This window comes from Eucyclogobius newberryi, unplaced genomic scaffold, assembly GCF_026437365.1.
Source record: "Eucyclogobius newberryi isolate DKJ021-1_F unplaced genomic scaffold, fEucNew1.0.hap1 SCAF_8, whole genome shotgun sequence".
In the NCBI taxonomy this organism is placed as follows: domain Eukaryota; kingdom Metazoa; phylum Chordata; class Actinopteri; order Gobiiformes; family Gobiidae; genus Eucyclogobius; species Eucyclogobius newberryi.
Window position 1 is genome coordinate 8275919 of NW_027316500.1, and position 16433 is coordinate 8292351.

Here is a 16433-nt window from a genome sequence, read left to right on the forward strand (position 1 = left end):
GAAACAAAGAACGAAAGAAAAAATAAATAAAGAGATGAAGAAAGAGAAAAAAAAATGAGGAAGGGGAAGAAAGTTAAAGAAAGTCAGAGAAGCAAAGACTCAGACACACCTTCTCTTATGGTGAAACACATTTACTGTTTTATTCTCATCTTGCGTCTCATTCTTATCTTACCCTTGACGCCTTCTGTATTTTATCCTAGACGTCTATTTTAAGATAACGTTTCTGTGGAGACGCCTCCGGGAGGAAGAAAAGCTACACAGTGCACCTTTAAACAACACGATGTCATCTAGTTTTAGAGTATTTAAAACCAGTTAAACCGAAGTACAAAGTGTGTACCTCTAGTCTGGTCCTGTCCACGTCCCGGGGCAGTTTGGCTCGGCCTCGACTGGTTATCATCAGCATCTCGTACGGGTAAACCTTCAGAAGGAGACAGCGCTCAGCATCAAGTGCTCTCAAAACTGCACTCAAGAACACTTTCAAGTACTTTTCTATGACATTTGTTGACTGTGGACGAGATGTTTTAGGATCACTGGGATAATGCAGGTTTGTGAGTCATTGGGTGTAAAACGTGCAGTTGATTTGGGCAAAAGGAGAAAACAGGGAAACAATTATGCAACACTTTGTATTTCTAGATTCGATCTATAAAAAGAATCATTAAGTGGGTCGGCTGAATTCACAGGGGAACGAGTGTCCTGGAAATCCAGATGATGCTGAGGAAAAGGAAAAGTACTGATACTGATAAGTATTAGTACTACTCAAGTAGAATTACACGCGTATGTTCATGAGCGGCAACTTGGACAATCACATGGCAACAAGTGATTCACATAAATTACTACAAACTACAATTTCAACTGCTATTATATTATTATTCATTAGTCATAATCAATCATTCTTGTTTATTAATGTTTATGTTTATCAAAAAGGATTTAAATAAGGTCTGCTTCTCCTCACTTATCTCTGTGTCCTATTTCCAGTGATAATCATGGAAAACTATATCTATCCTGCTGTATTTGTGTGTATTTCACCTTTAAAGTCTGATTACTTTAACGTTACTTTACTTGATTAATCAGATTTAATACAAACTAAAATACATTTTCACAGTTTTTGATTCATCAACATAGAAAAGACACTGGTACAAAGCTCTGAGACGAAGGTGAAATCACTTCTTCACACAATAGCTTCAAAAGGTGGTGCCATTATCAGATTTTTGTGTACATTTTGTGATTCAGATTCAGACTTTTGTGAATCTTACAAATCCGATCGCAAAACAAGTAATGATTTCAACATTTGAGGCGTTTCAGTTTAGATATTCTAGTCAATATCCCCATGTAGTTATAAAGACCAGACGGTGGACACAACATATTTGCTGCATTTTTGAAGTGCTAAAGTAAACGCATAAAATATGAATAATCGACGGTACATTTGATTTTGTAACTCAAATTTACCTAAGTACTTTTACACTTTTGAATAAAGTATTTGAAACATTTGCAGTGGTCTAGGGATGTCACGATATCAAGTTGATGTGTTACGATTATTGTCAGAAAAAACATCACGATTTAACGATTATTGAGACCGTGAAATCTTTAATTTTCTTTATTTTATTCCTACTGTTACTATTCCACATGTTTTATGAAATTCAACTTTCTGAAATACAAAATAAAGTTAAATTAGACTAAAACAGCCAGATACATTTTTTTTATTTACATTTAAGTCTATTTTTTTTAACCAAAAACACTTATATTTACTTCTAAAATTGTTATTGTGACCTGAATAATCACAATTATCGCTTAACCTAATGATCTTGACATCCCTACAGTGGTCATGAGCACAACATATAAAAATATACTTGCTTTTGGCTCCAACATATTAGGCATAGATACTCCCCTGTCCATCCTTGCAAGTGCTGCGCGGCCATCCTTAATGTGCTAAAGGATAAAACATACACAAATGTAACAGAGTGGGAGGGGCAGCAGCACAAACGACACAAACGACACTACCAAGATGGAGACTGCGTAAAGCATATTCACTAATGTAAAAGAAATGAGGAAATGATAGGAAAATATGTTGATTTTCTTGGTCTGAATGTGAGTAAATGTTGATAGAGTTAAAGATGAGACAAGAGCACAGTGCAGCGGGTCAGATACAAGTGTTTGATGCCTCCCGGACAAAAAGAGCGAGCTCGTGAGTCATTTGTCTCATGATTTGCAGCAAGATCTCGCAAAATAAAGAATAATTTGTGCACACATTAAGAAAATTATCCTTCATTGTGTTTGGATTTAGCTCGGACGGGGAAAAAAAGGATAAAAGCTGTCGAGTGACACCTCTTGAGAAGCTGCAGTTATCAAAAATAGCGCTATAAAAACAGTAAAAAGGTAAAAAATAAAATGCCTAAAGATTTTGTGTGGCCAAAATTAAATTACAAACTGAACGCACAATTTATTTACTACAAATGATGCACTAAATCTAATTTTATATTGTTCTGTTGGACCCAAGCTTGTGAGAATTGTGACTCGTAACTCAATGTTAACGATAATTTAGACACTATTTCAGTATTAAACATTTAAATAAAACAGCATTTATATTTTTTTTTATTTGTATCAATATTTAAAGCTTTCATGAGTGAAGTAAGTAAACATGTGACCCTTCCTATAAATGGTAAACTATTAAAATGTGTTGAAATACTTAATCTAAGAGAAAAGGAGACTAGAAATGTCTCTTTACTTAGTCCAATTGTGGGTTATTGGTATTTATAATTCAGCTAAACACTCATTTGTATGTATTATAATGGATTTTGCAATATTATTCAGTTAAAAAGTGGGTAATTATATGATCAACACGACTATAAAGAGTATTATAAAGGTCTGGAGCACTGAGTTGAAAGGTGTTTGTACGAGAGGCATTAAAAACTCTCTGGAGTTGACACTGATGCAAGCGTGAAACAGGAGTGGGCCAAGAGCATTCAGGACACAGCGTCTTCGGACAACCCACGAGCAGCGAGTGAAAACGGGCTGCGGAGACAAGGTGGAGGTCTACGGTGCGAGTGGATGGAGCGGGTGAGAGAGAGAGGAGGGCGGAGAGAGGGCCATGCCATGTGGAGCAGCAGACACATACCTGAAACTCTGCGGGACAAAATGGGACAGAGAATGAGACTCGCGGTTAATGATTCGGCCGTAAAATCCCTCAGGAAAACATTGTATCTTTGATTGTTTTTGTGTGTGTTTGTGGCGGCTGCGGTGCAGTTTGTCAGTGTTTGTGAAGGCGGCGCTCACCTCGGCCTCCTCCATACATGTCGCTGTAGCTGTTGTACTGAGTGAAATCTGTCGACTGGGGCTGCACGCAGAAGAAGAAACAACACGGATGTTAGCGGAATCAAAATCCTTTATGCAAAACTTTAAGTAAAAGCTCTGGAATACCTGTTTGAAAATGTACTTTAAGAGTAAAAAGTCAAAATATTTTACATTTTTGAGAACTGTTAAAGAGTAAAATGTGGGGATTTTTTATAAGAATTGTGCTGATCTTTGGTCAACAAAGGTCAATTCAATTATATTTCCTACGTTTTCTAGGTTTTTTTCAAAGATTTTTTGCTTGGAATTGTACCTAAGCTGACAAATGACACATGGAATGCTATTAGTTTAAAAAGGGAAATACTATTTAAAATGTACTTTATTTAGTTTGATCTACACACTTATTGATACTAAAAACTATTACCAAAACTAGCCAAATACATAAATGTCATTGTATTGTTGAAACTGGCTTTGAATATCAAACATTTTCATTAGTTTTAAAATCATGTTTCATTATTGTGACAAGTGACATCATATTTAACACACAATTGCTGCTTGATTGGTATTATTCTTGTATTATTCTTTAAATTAACACTAAATTGCTTTCTGATATTGCATGTGAGCCTCATGTCATCTTTACCCGATGCAAGCCATTTCTTCCGTATCCAGGCAGCGAGTTTGTTTTCGTTGGAGAAGTGGGCTCTGCAGAATAAACACACAAACACACACTCAATACACACACATGACAAAGCCTTATCGTCACAAAAACCACACGCTGAGCCCTTGTGCCGTGCGTTGTACCGAGCGTGAGGGCAGCACCTGCGTCACAGCGCTGAGCCGACTGACTCCGCGCTCGGATCTGCTCCTGTTCCTTCTCCTCCTTCAGGATCAACTTCCCCAAACCCGACTGGATCTGCCACAAGACGCAACAAAGACGATTAGATTCCAAACCATCCGTGCCAGTCTTCAGACGTTTGCCTCCTTTAGCAGTCTGGATGTGAAGATATGTTAAAGGTTGTGACTATTCTTTGCAATACAATAATGAACATTGGCTTGCATCTCCACAGACCTGACCTCACCAGCTGCTTGTTTCCGTGGACATTTTGCTTGTTTAGCCACGGTTTTCTGTTTCCTTAGAATCGTGTTCCAGACTTGTTACTATAATTTTTTTTTTTTTTTTTTACTTTTTATTAAGAATATAAGAGCTTTTATAAGAGCTTTTCTATAAAGAGTGTTTTTTTTTTAAAGTTTTCTATAAGTTATCTTTGTTGTTTTACTTCTTTACCTACTTTGTGTTGCAACACCAGAATTTCCCGATTGTGGGACAGATAAAGGCTTATCTTATCTTATCTTATCTTAGACTGACCTTATTAAGATGCTCTTCTTGAAGCTGTTTTCTTTTCAAGGCCTCCTCCTCGTCCTCCTCTCTGGATCTCCTCCTGCCCTCTGGACCTGCAGCCCACAACGACGCAATCAAACAACTCAAACCTACATAACTTTTTTTAAAACGATAACCGGTTCCATTCAAATACACCGGTTATTTGAAAAAAAAATTGTGAGTTAATTTTGCTGTGGTGCGATGACAGGTTCACAGTACATGGTAAAAGTATGTGTAAGGAGACGCACAAATGTAAGACAGAGTTGACTAGACAGACAAACGATAATTGGGATTTAATTGGACAAAAAAAACACAATGCAAGACAAACAGACAAAAGTTTGAAGTCCGTCTCAGTTATCTCTGTCCATGTCATTTGTGGCACTGCGACACGTTCAGTGCTCCCAGAACGCTGGTCAATACGACGACTATAGCGGCAGCAACACAGTACAATAATATGATAAATAAAGATGTTTTGAGGCAAGGCATAACTGCAAAAGCTTGGATAGAAGACAGAGGTGGCAAAGCAGGAATAGCAGCTCCAAAGAAAGAAAATTGTGGCGTTTAAGCGACGTGAACAATAATGTAACTAATGTGGGCTGAGTTGTGTCAATAATACAGTAACACTAGTACTGAAAAAATATCCTTCATATTACATTTACTCCTCTGTACTAAAAAAGTAGAAAAACATGTATATCTCGACAATATTGAAGCTGTTTTTCTCTTACAAAGCATCAGAAATGTGCTAAAATGTGTCTGTAAATGTCTTTTCCGAAGTCAAAAAAACAATAGTTAATTTCCCTGTTCTTCATCTTACTTTCTTGGTAAAGTTTTTGCCTTCTTTAGGCATTAAAATGATCTGCTTCATGGAAACGAGCAGAAAACGTACACCGTGAAACTTTAAATATCATGGCCTGTAGAACGTTGTAACGGCATCGCATTTTCAAAAGCTGAAACGTAAAGAAAAGGAAAATGCACGGATGTCGTAACAGTGACCTTGAACTCACGACTAAAACAACAAAAAAACGCACATCAACAATACAATCTAGTGTAGAAAGTCGTGTGGTGATTTAAAACCCAGAGAGAGCAGCGTAAAGAAGCGCAGGAAGCAGCGTGGCGCATTCAGCTCTGGAGAAAGATGGTGATCATAACAGTCCGTGGGAGGCATGAGCAGAGCGGGCACAGTCCGGGGGGCCTACTGTACCTAAAGCAGCCAGCGAGCGGGGCCTGAGCTCGGCCTCGCTGTGGTCCGGGGAAGGGGCGTGGTCCGGGGAAGGGGCGTGAGCCGCGGGGAACGTGGCCGAACGAATGATGTCGTCCGCTGACTTGCTTTGGCGAGCTACGGCGGCAGTAACTACAGGTCGGTATCACTGGCAACTGAGCTAGCATGGGCTGCGTTTAGATCAGAGGTGGGCAAAGGGGCTAAATATATACTCCTTAACTTCAAGATAATGAGGTTTTACACATGGAGAAGTAAAAAGGAGTAATTTGTTATTACTCAAGAATTAGAAAGTATTCGCTAGCTGTTTCAGTATTCATGAAATCAGACAGAAAAACATAAATGAATGACTTTAAAATAAGATTCCTTTGTAAACTATTTATAAGGCATTAATAAGTAATTTGTTTATGCGCTTATAAGGCATTTATCAGCATTTGTTGATGGCTTATAATATCTTAACGTTGAAAAGCCATTAAAAAAACATGTGTGCTAATAAACAATGTAAGTTTGTAAGACCATTATTAAGCTGCTTAACTATTTTTAATACCCAAGTGATAAATGCTTGTAAACTGCTTATAGATAAACAACTAGTGCTTATTAACGCTTTATAAATGGTTTACTGAGGAAGCATTATTGCCGATTTTCATTTCGCAAACAAGGATCAATAAAAAACTAAAGTGAAGTACATCCAAATCACTATAAACTTTATCGACACAAAGTGGAAGTAACAAAATAGGCCAGTGGTACTTTATAGATAGAACAAAGTCACACACACAGTAAGTACCTCATGTCAACTTAATTAATCACGAGTAATGACTCACCTCTGGCCACAACCTCAAAGTGCCAGTCACAGTGGTTTAAATTAGATATTCCATGTGACGCAAATGTCTCTCCAACAAGTCAGTGATTCTAAAGTGATATTTTCTCACTGAAGTGCAGAGGATCAGCGTCAGAGCGGATTTGGGGATCGTGACTCACATAAGGAAGATGACACTTTTCTCTGAAGCAAATCTAAACCACACTCAGAAGAGCAGAAATATGTAATAAGATGTTTTTTTTAAACATTAGCTGTAGAATTGCGTGCCAAACTCTGTTGATGGTCCTGATTAGAGAGAAGTATGCTTCAGTTCAAGTCCAGAAGCTGTTTTAAATCTCCTCTAGGACTCATTCTCCTCTAGGACTCAGTCTCCTCTAGGACTCATTCTCCTCTAGGACTCAGTCTCCTCTAGGACTCATTCTCCTCTAGGACTCAGTCTCCTCTAGGACTCATTCTCCTCTAGGACTCAAGTCTCCTCTAGGACTCATTCTCCTCTAGGACTCATTCTCCTCTAGGACTCAGTCTCCTCTAGGACTCAGTCTCCTCTAGGACTCATTCTCCTATAGGACTCATTTGTCCGGTACAAGCATTTGTTTAGTACCAGTTTAGGCCTAGTTTAGTTCTAAAGCCTACTTAATTTATCCCGGTCCAGTCCTGCTTTATAGCCCACTTTAGTCCTGGTTTATTGCCCAGTTTAGTCCTAATGTAGACTTTTGCCTGGTACTGTTCTAGAGCTGGTTTAGTCATGGTCAAGTCCTGGTTTAGTTCCAGGTTTAGTCCTAGCACTGGTTTAGTCCTAGAACTGGTTTAGTCCTAGCAGTGGTTTAGTCCTAGCACTGGTTTAGTCCTAGCTGTGATTTAGTCCTAGCACAGGTTTAGTCCTAGCACTGGTTTAGTCCTAGCACTGGTTTAGTCCTAGCTGTGGTTTAGTCCTAGCACTGGTTTAGTCCTAGCACAGGTTTAGTCCTAGCACTGGTTTAGTCCTAGCACTGGTTTAGTCCTAGCACTGGTTTAGTCCTAGCTGTGTTTTAGTCCTAGCACTGGTTTAGTCCTAGCACAGGTTTAGTCCTAGCACTGGTTTAGTCCTAGCTGTGGTTTAGTCCTAGCACTGGTTTAGTCCTAGCACAGGTTTAGTCCTAGCACTGGTTTAGTCCTAGCACTGGTTTAGTCCTAGCTGTGGTTTAGTCCTAGCACTGGTTTAGTCCTAGCACAGGTTTAGTCCTAGCACTGGTTTAGTCCTAGCACTGGTTTAGTCCTAGCACAGGTTTAGTCCTAGCACAGGTTTAGTCCTAGCACTGGTTTAGTCCTAGCACTGGTTTAATCCTAGCACTGGTTTAGTCCTAGCTGTGGTTTAGTCCTAGCACTGGTTTAGTCCTAGCACTGGTTTAGTCCTAGCTGTGATTTAGTCCTAGCACTGGTTTAGTCCTAGCACTGGTTTAGTCCTAGCTGTGTTTTAGTCCTAGCACTGGTTTAGTCCTAGCACAGGTTTAGTCCTAGCACTGGTTTAGTCCTAGCTGTGGTTTAGTCCTAGCACTGGTTTAGTCCTAGCACAGGTTTAGTCCTAGCACTGGTTTAGTCCTAGCACTGGTTTAGTCCTAGCTGTGGTTTAGTCCTAGCACTGGTTTAGTCCTAGCACAGGTTTAGTCCTAGCACTGGTTTAGTCCTAGCACTGGTTTAGTCCTAGCACAGGTTTAGTCCTAGCACAGGTTTAGTCCTAGCACTGGTTTAGTCCTAGCACTGGTTTAATCCTAGCACTGGTTTAGTCCTAGCTGTGGTTTAGTCCTAGCACTGGTTTAGTCCTAGCACTGGTTTAGTCCTAGCTGTGATTTAGTCCTAGCACTGGTTTAGTCCTAGCACTGGTTTAGTCCTAGCACTGGTTTAGTCCTAGCTGTGGTTTAGTCCTAGCACTGGTTTAGTCCTAGCTGTGGTTTAGTCCTAGCACTGGTTTAATCCTAGCTGTGGTTTAGTCCTAGCACTGGTTTAGTCCTAGCTGTGGTTTAGTCCTAGCTGTGGTTTAGTCCTAGCTGTGGTTTAGTCCTAGCACTGGTTTAGTCCTAGCTGTTGTTTAGTCCTAGCTGTTGTTTAGTCCTAGCACTGGTTTAGTCCTAGCTGTGGTTTAGTCCTAGCTGTGGTTTAGTCCTAGCACTGGTTTAGTCCTAGCACAGGTTTAGTCCTAGCTGTGGTTTAGTCCTAGCACTGGTTTAGTCCTAGCACTGGTTTAGTCCTAGAACTGGTTTAGTCCTAGCACTGGTTTAGTCCTAGAACTGGTTTAGTCCTAGCACTGGTTTAGTCCTAGAACTGGTTTAGTCCTAGCTGTGGTTTAGTCCTAGCTGTGGTTTAGTCCTAGCACTGGTTTAGTCCTAGCACTGGTTTAGTCCTAGCACTGGTTTAGTCCTAGCACTGGTTTAGTCCTACTCTACTCCTGGTTTATGCTGAAAGGACTTTATCTAGTCTCTTCTCTTTATAGTAAATGTTGTATCGATTATTCATATTTGTGTCTGTTTTCTCATTTTAATGCATCTGATTTAAAGCACTTTGAATTCTACAATTACCATTACATGGACTAATGCTCACGGTTGATACTCAATAAAGTGACAAGTTGCTTGTGATAATGACCTAATGACCTGGATGGACACTCATGAGGATTAGGGTTAAGTGGGATGAGCTGCAGGTCAGGACAGAATCGGAGACAGACTTCAAACGTCACATGTACATCTGACGTGACGGACACACAACCTCGTACGGTATAAACGAGTTAGAACGCACCGCTCATAATGAAATGCTCTGACGAAAACGTACCATGTTGTTTGTAGATAGGAGGTTTTCTGTAGATGTTGCTTCCTTGATCTGAAAACGGCAAAAGCAGAAATAATGTCTTTAGTATTGCACGGTAAAAGACATAAAATAGAAACAACAAACGACAAACTGCGGGCGATTTTGTGTGAGTGGAGTCGTCCGTTCTCAGATGTATTTGTAATTACACGTGAACATGGTAAAGATGCAAATGGAGACAAATAAAGTATCAGATGCAGACAGTGCCGTAGAAAACATAAAATACTGTTATTATTTATACCCTGTCTGAATGTTCGGTTGTGTTTCTGTCTTAAAGGTGCACTGTGTAACTTTTCTAATGGAGCGTCTCGATGGGGATGTCATTGCTTTGCCTGGAATGTTCTTAGCAGTGAAAATGCCTATAAATGATTAAATGCAAGATTGATAATGCCATACATTTTTGGGATTATTATGTGTATTTTACGTGTATTTACTTTTAGGACGAATGATGCAAATAAGCTTACTTCAGCTAACTCCGGTACATTTTCATTGTTGTATGTTGATCTGATGTGCAACGTCCCCCCCAAAAAAGTAAAAAAAAATCTGTTGAAAATAACAGCAATAATACAAGCTAAAATAAACATAAACACACCTTTAAGGCATCAGTTATGTCTGGAAATAGCCCTCTTGTAACCGTACTTTTATTTATTAGACCATAATGTTTTTTCTCTTTAACTAGGGACAAACCATTTATTATCAATCATAATTTGTTAGTTTTACTTTATTTCTTCTAGTGGCTAAATGGCACTTTGGGCATTGTAAATATGCTATATAAATAAAATTGACCTTGATCATTGTAAACATTTTAGAAATAGGAAAGCTCCAGTGTTCTCAACAAAAATACAAATCAGATGATATTTTCTCCAAATAATCGTTTTTATCTGTGAATTGTAGCCAGGGTATAAATAATAAATGTGAGCTTAGCAGAATTAGCAGACAAGCTGACAGGAGCAGTGACAGGAGCAGTGACAGGAGCAGTGACAGGAGCAGTGACAGGAGCAGTGACAGGAGCAGTGACAGGAGCAGTGACAGGGTGCGCTCCGCTCCAAACACAAACAGATCAATAAATAAATACCTGGGAGGTGGAAATGTTTGGGGGTCAGAGACAAAGGCGGAGTGCCCGGCCGGCTGTCGGGCCTGAGAGGGGAACTGCGGCCACTGGGTGGGTCAGAGGTGCCTCCGTGAGAAGAACCAGAACAACAACATAAGCACCAGCGTTATAAGCGCAGGTGAGCAAAGGTGAGAAAAGGTGAACGCAGGTGAGCAAAGGCGAGCGGAAGTGAACGCAGGTGATCAAAGGTGAGCGGAAGTGAACGCAGGTGAGCCAAGGAGAGCGCAGGTGAGCGGAAGTGAACGCAGGTGAACCAAGGTGAACGCAGGTGAGCAAAGGTGAACGCAGATGAGCGGAAGTGAACGCAGGTGAACCAAGGTGAACGCAGGTGAGCAAAGGTGAACGCAGATGAGCGGAAGTGAACGCAGGTGAACCAAGGTGAGCGAAAGTGAACGCGGGTGAGCCAAGGTGAACGCAGGTGAGCGCAGGTGAGCCAAGGTGAGCGCAGGTGAGCCAAGGTGAGTGCAGGTGAGCGGAAGTGAACGCAGGTGAGCCAAGGTGAGCGCAGGTGAGCAAAGGTGAACACAGATGAGCGGAAGTGAACGCAGGTGAACGGAAGTGAACGCAGGTGAGCCAAGGTGAACGCAGATGAGCGGAAGTGAACGCAGGTGAACCAAGGTGAACGCAGGTGAGCAAAGGTGAACGCAGATGAGCGGAAGTGAACGCAGGTGAACCAAGGTGAGCGAAAGTGAACGCGGGTGAGCCAAGGTGAACGCAGGTGAGCGCAGGTGAGCCAAGGTGAGCGCAGGTGAGCCAAGGTGAGCGCAGGTGAGCAAAGGTGAACGCAGATGAGCGGAAGTGAACGCAGGTGAACCAAGGTGAGCGAAAGTGAACGCGGGTGAGCCAAGGTGAACGCAGGTGAGCGCAGGTGAGCCAAGGTGAGCGCAGGTGAGCCAAGGTGAGCGCAGGTGAGCGGAAGTGAACGCAGGTGAGCCAAGGTGAGCGCAGGTGAGCAAAGGTGAACACAGATGAGCGGAAGTGAACGCAGGTGAACGGAAGTGAACGCAGGTGAGCCAAGGTGAACGCAGATGAGCAAAGGTAAATGCAGGTGAGCAAAGGTGAACGCAGATGAGCAAAGGTGAACGCAGATGAGCAAAGGTAAATGCAGGTGAGGCAAGGTGAATGCAGATGAGCAAAGGTGAACGCAGATGAGCAAAGGTGAACGCAGATGAGCAAAGGTGAACGCAGATGAGCAAAGGTAAATGCAGGTGAGCCAAGGTGAATGCAGATGAGCAAAGGTGAACGCAGATGAGCAAAGGTAAATGCAGGTGAGCCAAGGTGAATGCAGATGAGCAAAGGTGAATGCCAGTCAAAGCAGGTGAACGGACTACTTTTATTAATTCTACAAATAAACTAATCCATATTTTTGGGAAGTTAATCATCCAAGTTATTTATTTCTCCAACTTGTATTAAATTACACCATTCTAAACTATATCATTCATTATAGTATTAGAAACTTTGCAAAAAACGACTTGAGCAAAAGCTTTTCCACTTCTCTGAGTGGATTTGATTTATCAAGTTTTAGCAAACCTCTATATTATCACTCACAGTTGAATTGCAGTTCACTTTTTAAATATTAATGCCTATTTTCATGCCACAGCAAACTCAAAACTGCAGCAATTCAAATCTGGTTCACACACTTGTCTGAGAGAGACAACTGCAAAACAAACTCTGCTGCAGTAACTCTGTGTTAGTTCAAAGGTCAAAGGTCATGCTTGTTAGAGTGAGTTCATGTCGCACACAGTTTTGGTTTCATTTGGGAAATGGCGATGGGTCTGTGATGAGGAACAGGACAGTGGACGCTGCTGGTCTCTGACAGAATAAACGAGTGGACCGAGGGATTACATGAAGTCAACTCAGACAGATCTGCATGTTTTATAAATATTAGCTGTCCTCATGAGCAATTATAGCTACAACCTTTAGCAATGTTGATACTAAATTACTAGAAATGAAGCCTGCGTAAATTCAGCCTGGAAGACCTAACTCCACCCATCTACATCAAAGCCTCCATGGAAGGACCCCTCTCCCCAGCGCCATCATCGCACTCAAGCGGCGTCCGCCTGTCCGTCTGTGAGAGTCAGATCCCTCACTTCACCATGGACTCTTCCAGGTTTCTGCGCTTATCCCAAAGAGGTTATGCAGTTTTTCCTGGCCAAAGAAGGAGGGTGTAAGGACAGAAGGAGGGGGTAAGGACAGAAGGAGGGTGGAAGGACAGAAGGAGGGTGGAAGGACAGAAGGAGAGTGTAAGGACAGAAGGAGGGTGTAAGGACAGAAGGAGGGTGTAAGGACAGAAGGACGGTGGAAGGACAGAAGGAGGGTGTAAGGACAGAAGGAGAGTGTAAGGACAGAAGGAGGGTGTAAGGACAGAAGGAGGGTGGAAGGACAGAAGGAGGGTGGAAGGACAGAAGGACGGTGGAAGGACAGAAGGACGGTGTAAGGACAGAAGGAGGGTGGAAGGACTGAAGGAGGGTGGAAGGACAGAAGGAGGGTGGAAGGACAGAAGGAGGGTGTAAGGACAGAAGGAGGGTGGAAGGACAGAAGGAGGGTGGAAGGACAGAAGGAGGGTGGAAGGACAGAAGGAGGGTGTGAGGACAGAAGGAGGGTGTGAGGACAGAAGGAGAGTGGAAGGACAGAAGGAGGGTGGAAGGACAGAAGGAGGGTGGAAGGACAGAAGGAGGGTGGAAGGACAGAAGGAGGGTGGAAGGACAGAAGGAGGGTGTAAGGACAGAAGGAGGGTGTAAGGACAGAAGGAGGGTGGAAGGACAGAAGGAGGGTGGAAGGACAGAAGGAGGGTGGAAGGACAGAAGGAGGGTGGAAGGACAGAAGGACGGTGGAAGGACAGAAGGAGGGTGTGAGGACAGAAGGAGAGTGTAAGGACAGAAGGAGGGTGTAAGGACAGAAGGAGGGTGTAAGGACAGAAGGAGGGTGGAAGGACAGAAGGAGGGTGGAAGGACAGAAGGAGGGTGGAAGGACAGAAGGAGGGTGGAAGGACAGAAGGAGGGTGTGAGGACAGAAGGAGAGTGGAAGGACAGAAGGAGGGTGGAAGGACAGAAGGAGGGTGTAAGGACAGAAGGAGGGTGTAAGGACAGAAGGAGGGTGGAAGGACAGAAGGAGGGTGGAAGGACAGAAGGAGGGTGGAAGGACAGAAGGAGGGTGTAAGGACAGAAGGAGGGTGTAAGGACAGAAGGAGGGTGAAAGGACAGAAGGAGGGTGGAAGGACAGAAGGAGGGTGGAAGGACAGAAGGAGGGTGGAAGGACAGAAGGAGGGTGTGAGGACAGAAGGAGGGTGGAAGGACAGAAGGAGGGTGGAAGGACAGAAGGAGGGTGGAAGGACAGAAGGAGGGTGGAAGGACAGAAGGAGGGTGTGAGGACAGAAGGAGAGTGGAAGGACAGAAGGAGGGTGGAAGGACAGAAGGAGGGTGTAAGGACAGAAGGAGGGTGGAAGGACAGAAGGAGGGTGGAAGGACAGAAGGAGGGTGGAAGGACAGAAGGAGGGTGGAAGGACAGAAGGAGGGTGTAAGGACAGAAGGAGGGTGGAAGGACAGAAGGAGGGTGGAAGGACAGAAGGAGGGTGTAAGGACAGAAGGAGGGTGTAAGGACAGAAGGAGGGTGAAAGGACAGAAGGAGGGTGGAAGGACAGAAGGAGGGTGAAAGGACAGAAGGAGGGTGAAAGGACAGAAGGAGGGTGTAAGGACAGAAGGAGGGTGTAAGGACAGAAGGAGGGTGAAAGGTCAGGGGGCGTCTGCACCATGGCCCTCGCACCTGCTCCTCATCCCCAATCATCGCTCTCAGTGACTCCTCCCCCGCTCCAATCAGCACCAGGCGGTCGCATTTAAGCCCTCAGGCAGATGGCTCGGCCGCTTCAAACCGTACTGCGACCCACCACCTCCCCTGTTCCTCCTCTGCACCTCCCCAGCTCCTCCTCTGCATTCCCCTCATTCTCTACCTCCTCTTAACATCTACCACCACCAGTCTCCAGGCTCCGGGGGGAGACATCTAATACAAATAGATCATGGAGTGCCCATGATTGCAACGTCTTCCGCCGGGGTCTGAGCGCCAAATAACTCACGAATAAAGCTTGCTAAACAGTCCATTCTCGTGGTCTCTTTGTCTCTCCAGGGTGAAATCCTTTAATGTCTCTCGGGGTGCACTCACACTTGTATTTATTTACCTTACCTTTATTTACCAGACAAAACCTTAAGAGCAAATTCTTTGTAAGAAGCAAGAGTAATTTGGTTCTATGTTGGATTACTAATCAGGTAGTCCATGCGAACTAAAGCATTTCAGTCTGAAGATTATACTTGAAGGATGTAAGAACTGTTGTATTATATGTACATCAATTACATTTTGAAACAGACCCCAATTACAGTATATATTGTACACTACAAGATATTTTATAGGACTGTTCAGACAGATAAGCCACAGGTCTTGTTTCTGCACAATATTGGAAAAGATTGAGATGTGCCTTGAAAATAGACATGCTTAATTTCCTTGGTCAGAATTGTGTCTAAATAAAAGGTTACATAAACAAAACCAAATTAAATCCAGGCTGATTTGGGAATTGTATCATCAAGTAAATCAGCTATTTTCTTTAAAAAAAAAAAACACACATTTCTGTCAAATAGAGGACAATATATATTTAGTTTGTTGTGATATACATCTTTGCAGATACTTAAGCAATACTTTATGCCTATAGTTGCACAGAATTCCCTGATCTATCCTTTGGTCCATTCTTTTGAACTGCCCATGACTGGATGGAGCTGATGATGGAGATGGACATGTGTTGCCAGTAGGGGGCGGCACACAGCAGTGGTCCGGGCCCTTACCTGTGCTATGGGGCAGGAAGTGGTGTCTGAAAGGGGAGGTGGGGCGGGAGTCACTATTTTTGGAGCCCACACTGTTACTGCACAAAGAGGAGCACAGCTTCTGCATCCCTGTCAGAGCCTCTGAGGCGGGACAGGTGCACGGGACGGGTGCACGAGACAGGTGCAGCAGGAGCGAGGGAGTGAGGGGAGGAATAGAGGGTTGCACAGAAATAAAAGCAATTCAAATTATAAATAGAGGTATTTTTAAATCAAGAGTGCTAAGTAAAAATAATCTGCAAAAAAGGAATATCTACTTATTTCCATATCAGAAATGTCGTTTGTGGTTTTCTATGATTGGATCTTGATTTGTCTTTCTTTTTTTAATTTTCTTTCTTTCAATGTTTAAATTCCTAACACAGATCATAGTTTTTCAACATCTTCGGTAACACTTTATAATAAATTCACTTTAATTTGTGTTAATAAAGCATGAACAAATATATAATTGTTAATTGTGTGTCATTACGAATCATGATGATTTTTAAAAATAATAATCACCATATAAAAATAATTCAGACTTAGTAACTTCATATTATGAAGTTACTAAGTCTGAATTATTTTTATCAAACTATTTGTTTAATATGAACTAAGTTATTGTTAATGCTTTATTAAGGTGAATTAATTTGTAACATACAGTGGTGCCCTATCTTTTATTTATCCCGATATAAGCAGGTAATTTAGCTTGAAAAAAAAAAAATCAAGTAAAGTTATTGAGTAAATAACTCAAATAAAATCTCCATCCAAGATAAAGCAGTTATTTAAAAGTCTAAATGTACATAAGTGGATCATCCTTTTTTGCAGCGTCGCCATAGGGATTGTGCAAATATTGACTTTTATATTTTATATCTATGAGGAAAGAAATCCTTCAATGATACAACTTAAAAGTCCATTTTGGCATTCTCCCTGTATGATAAAGAGCAGTGGTTCCCAAA

General features: G+C 42.2%; 1 protein-coding gene across 8 annotated transcripts in view; it reads right to left on the reverse strand.

Moving 5' to 3' along the window:
• ablim1a (actin binding LIM protein 1a) overlaps window positions 1–16433 on the reverse strand; it is a 94874-nt gene that overhangs the window by 1679 nt on the left and 76762 nt on the right. For 5 of the 8 annotated variants that reach the window (XM_072437532.1, XM_072437528.1, XM_072437531.1 and 2 more), the window contains 10 exons: window positions 15466–15585; window positions 10604–10705; window positions 9496–9543; window positions 5865–5999; window positions 4652–4737; window positions 4105–4198; window positions 3926–3987; window positions 3260–3331; window positions 1852–1923; window positions 338–418 (listed from right to left, as the gene is read on the reverse strand). In XM_072437532.1, the coding sequence (XP_072293633.1) occupies window positions 338–418; window positions 1852–1923; window positions 3260–3331; window positions 3926–3987; window positions 4105–4198; window positions 4652–4737; window positions 5865–5999; window positions 9496–9543; window positions 10604–10705; window positions 15466–15585 (872 nt within the window). Of the gene's footprint in view, window positions 1–337; window positions 419–1851; window positions 1927–3259; window positions 3332–3925; window positions 3988–4104; window positions 4199–4651; window positions 4738–5864; window positions 6000–9495; window positions 9544–10603; window positions 10706–15465; window positions 15586–16433 lie in introns of all 8 variants that reach the window. The other 3 variants (XR_011925380.1, XM_072437530.1, XM_072437529.1) reach the window with 3 other exon arrangements.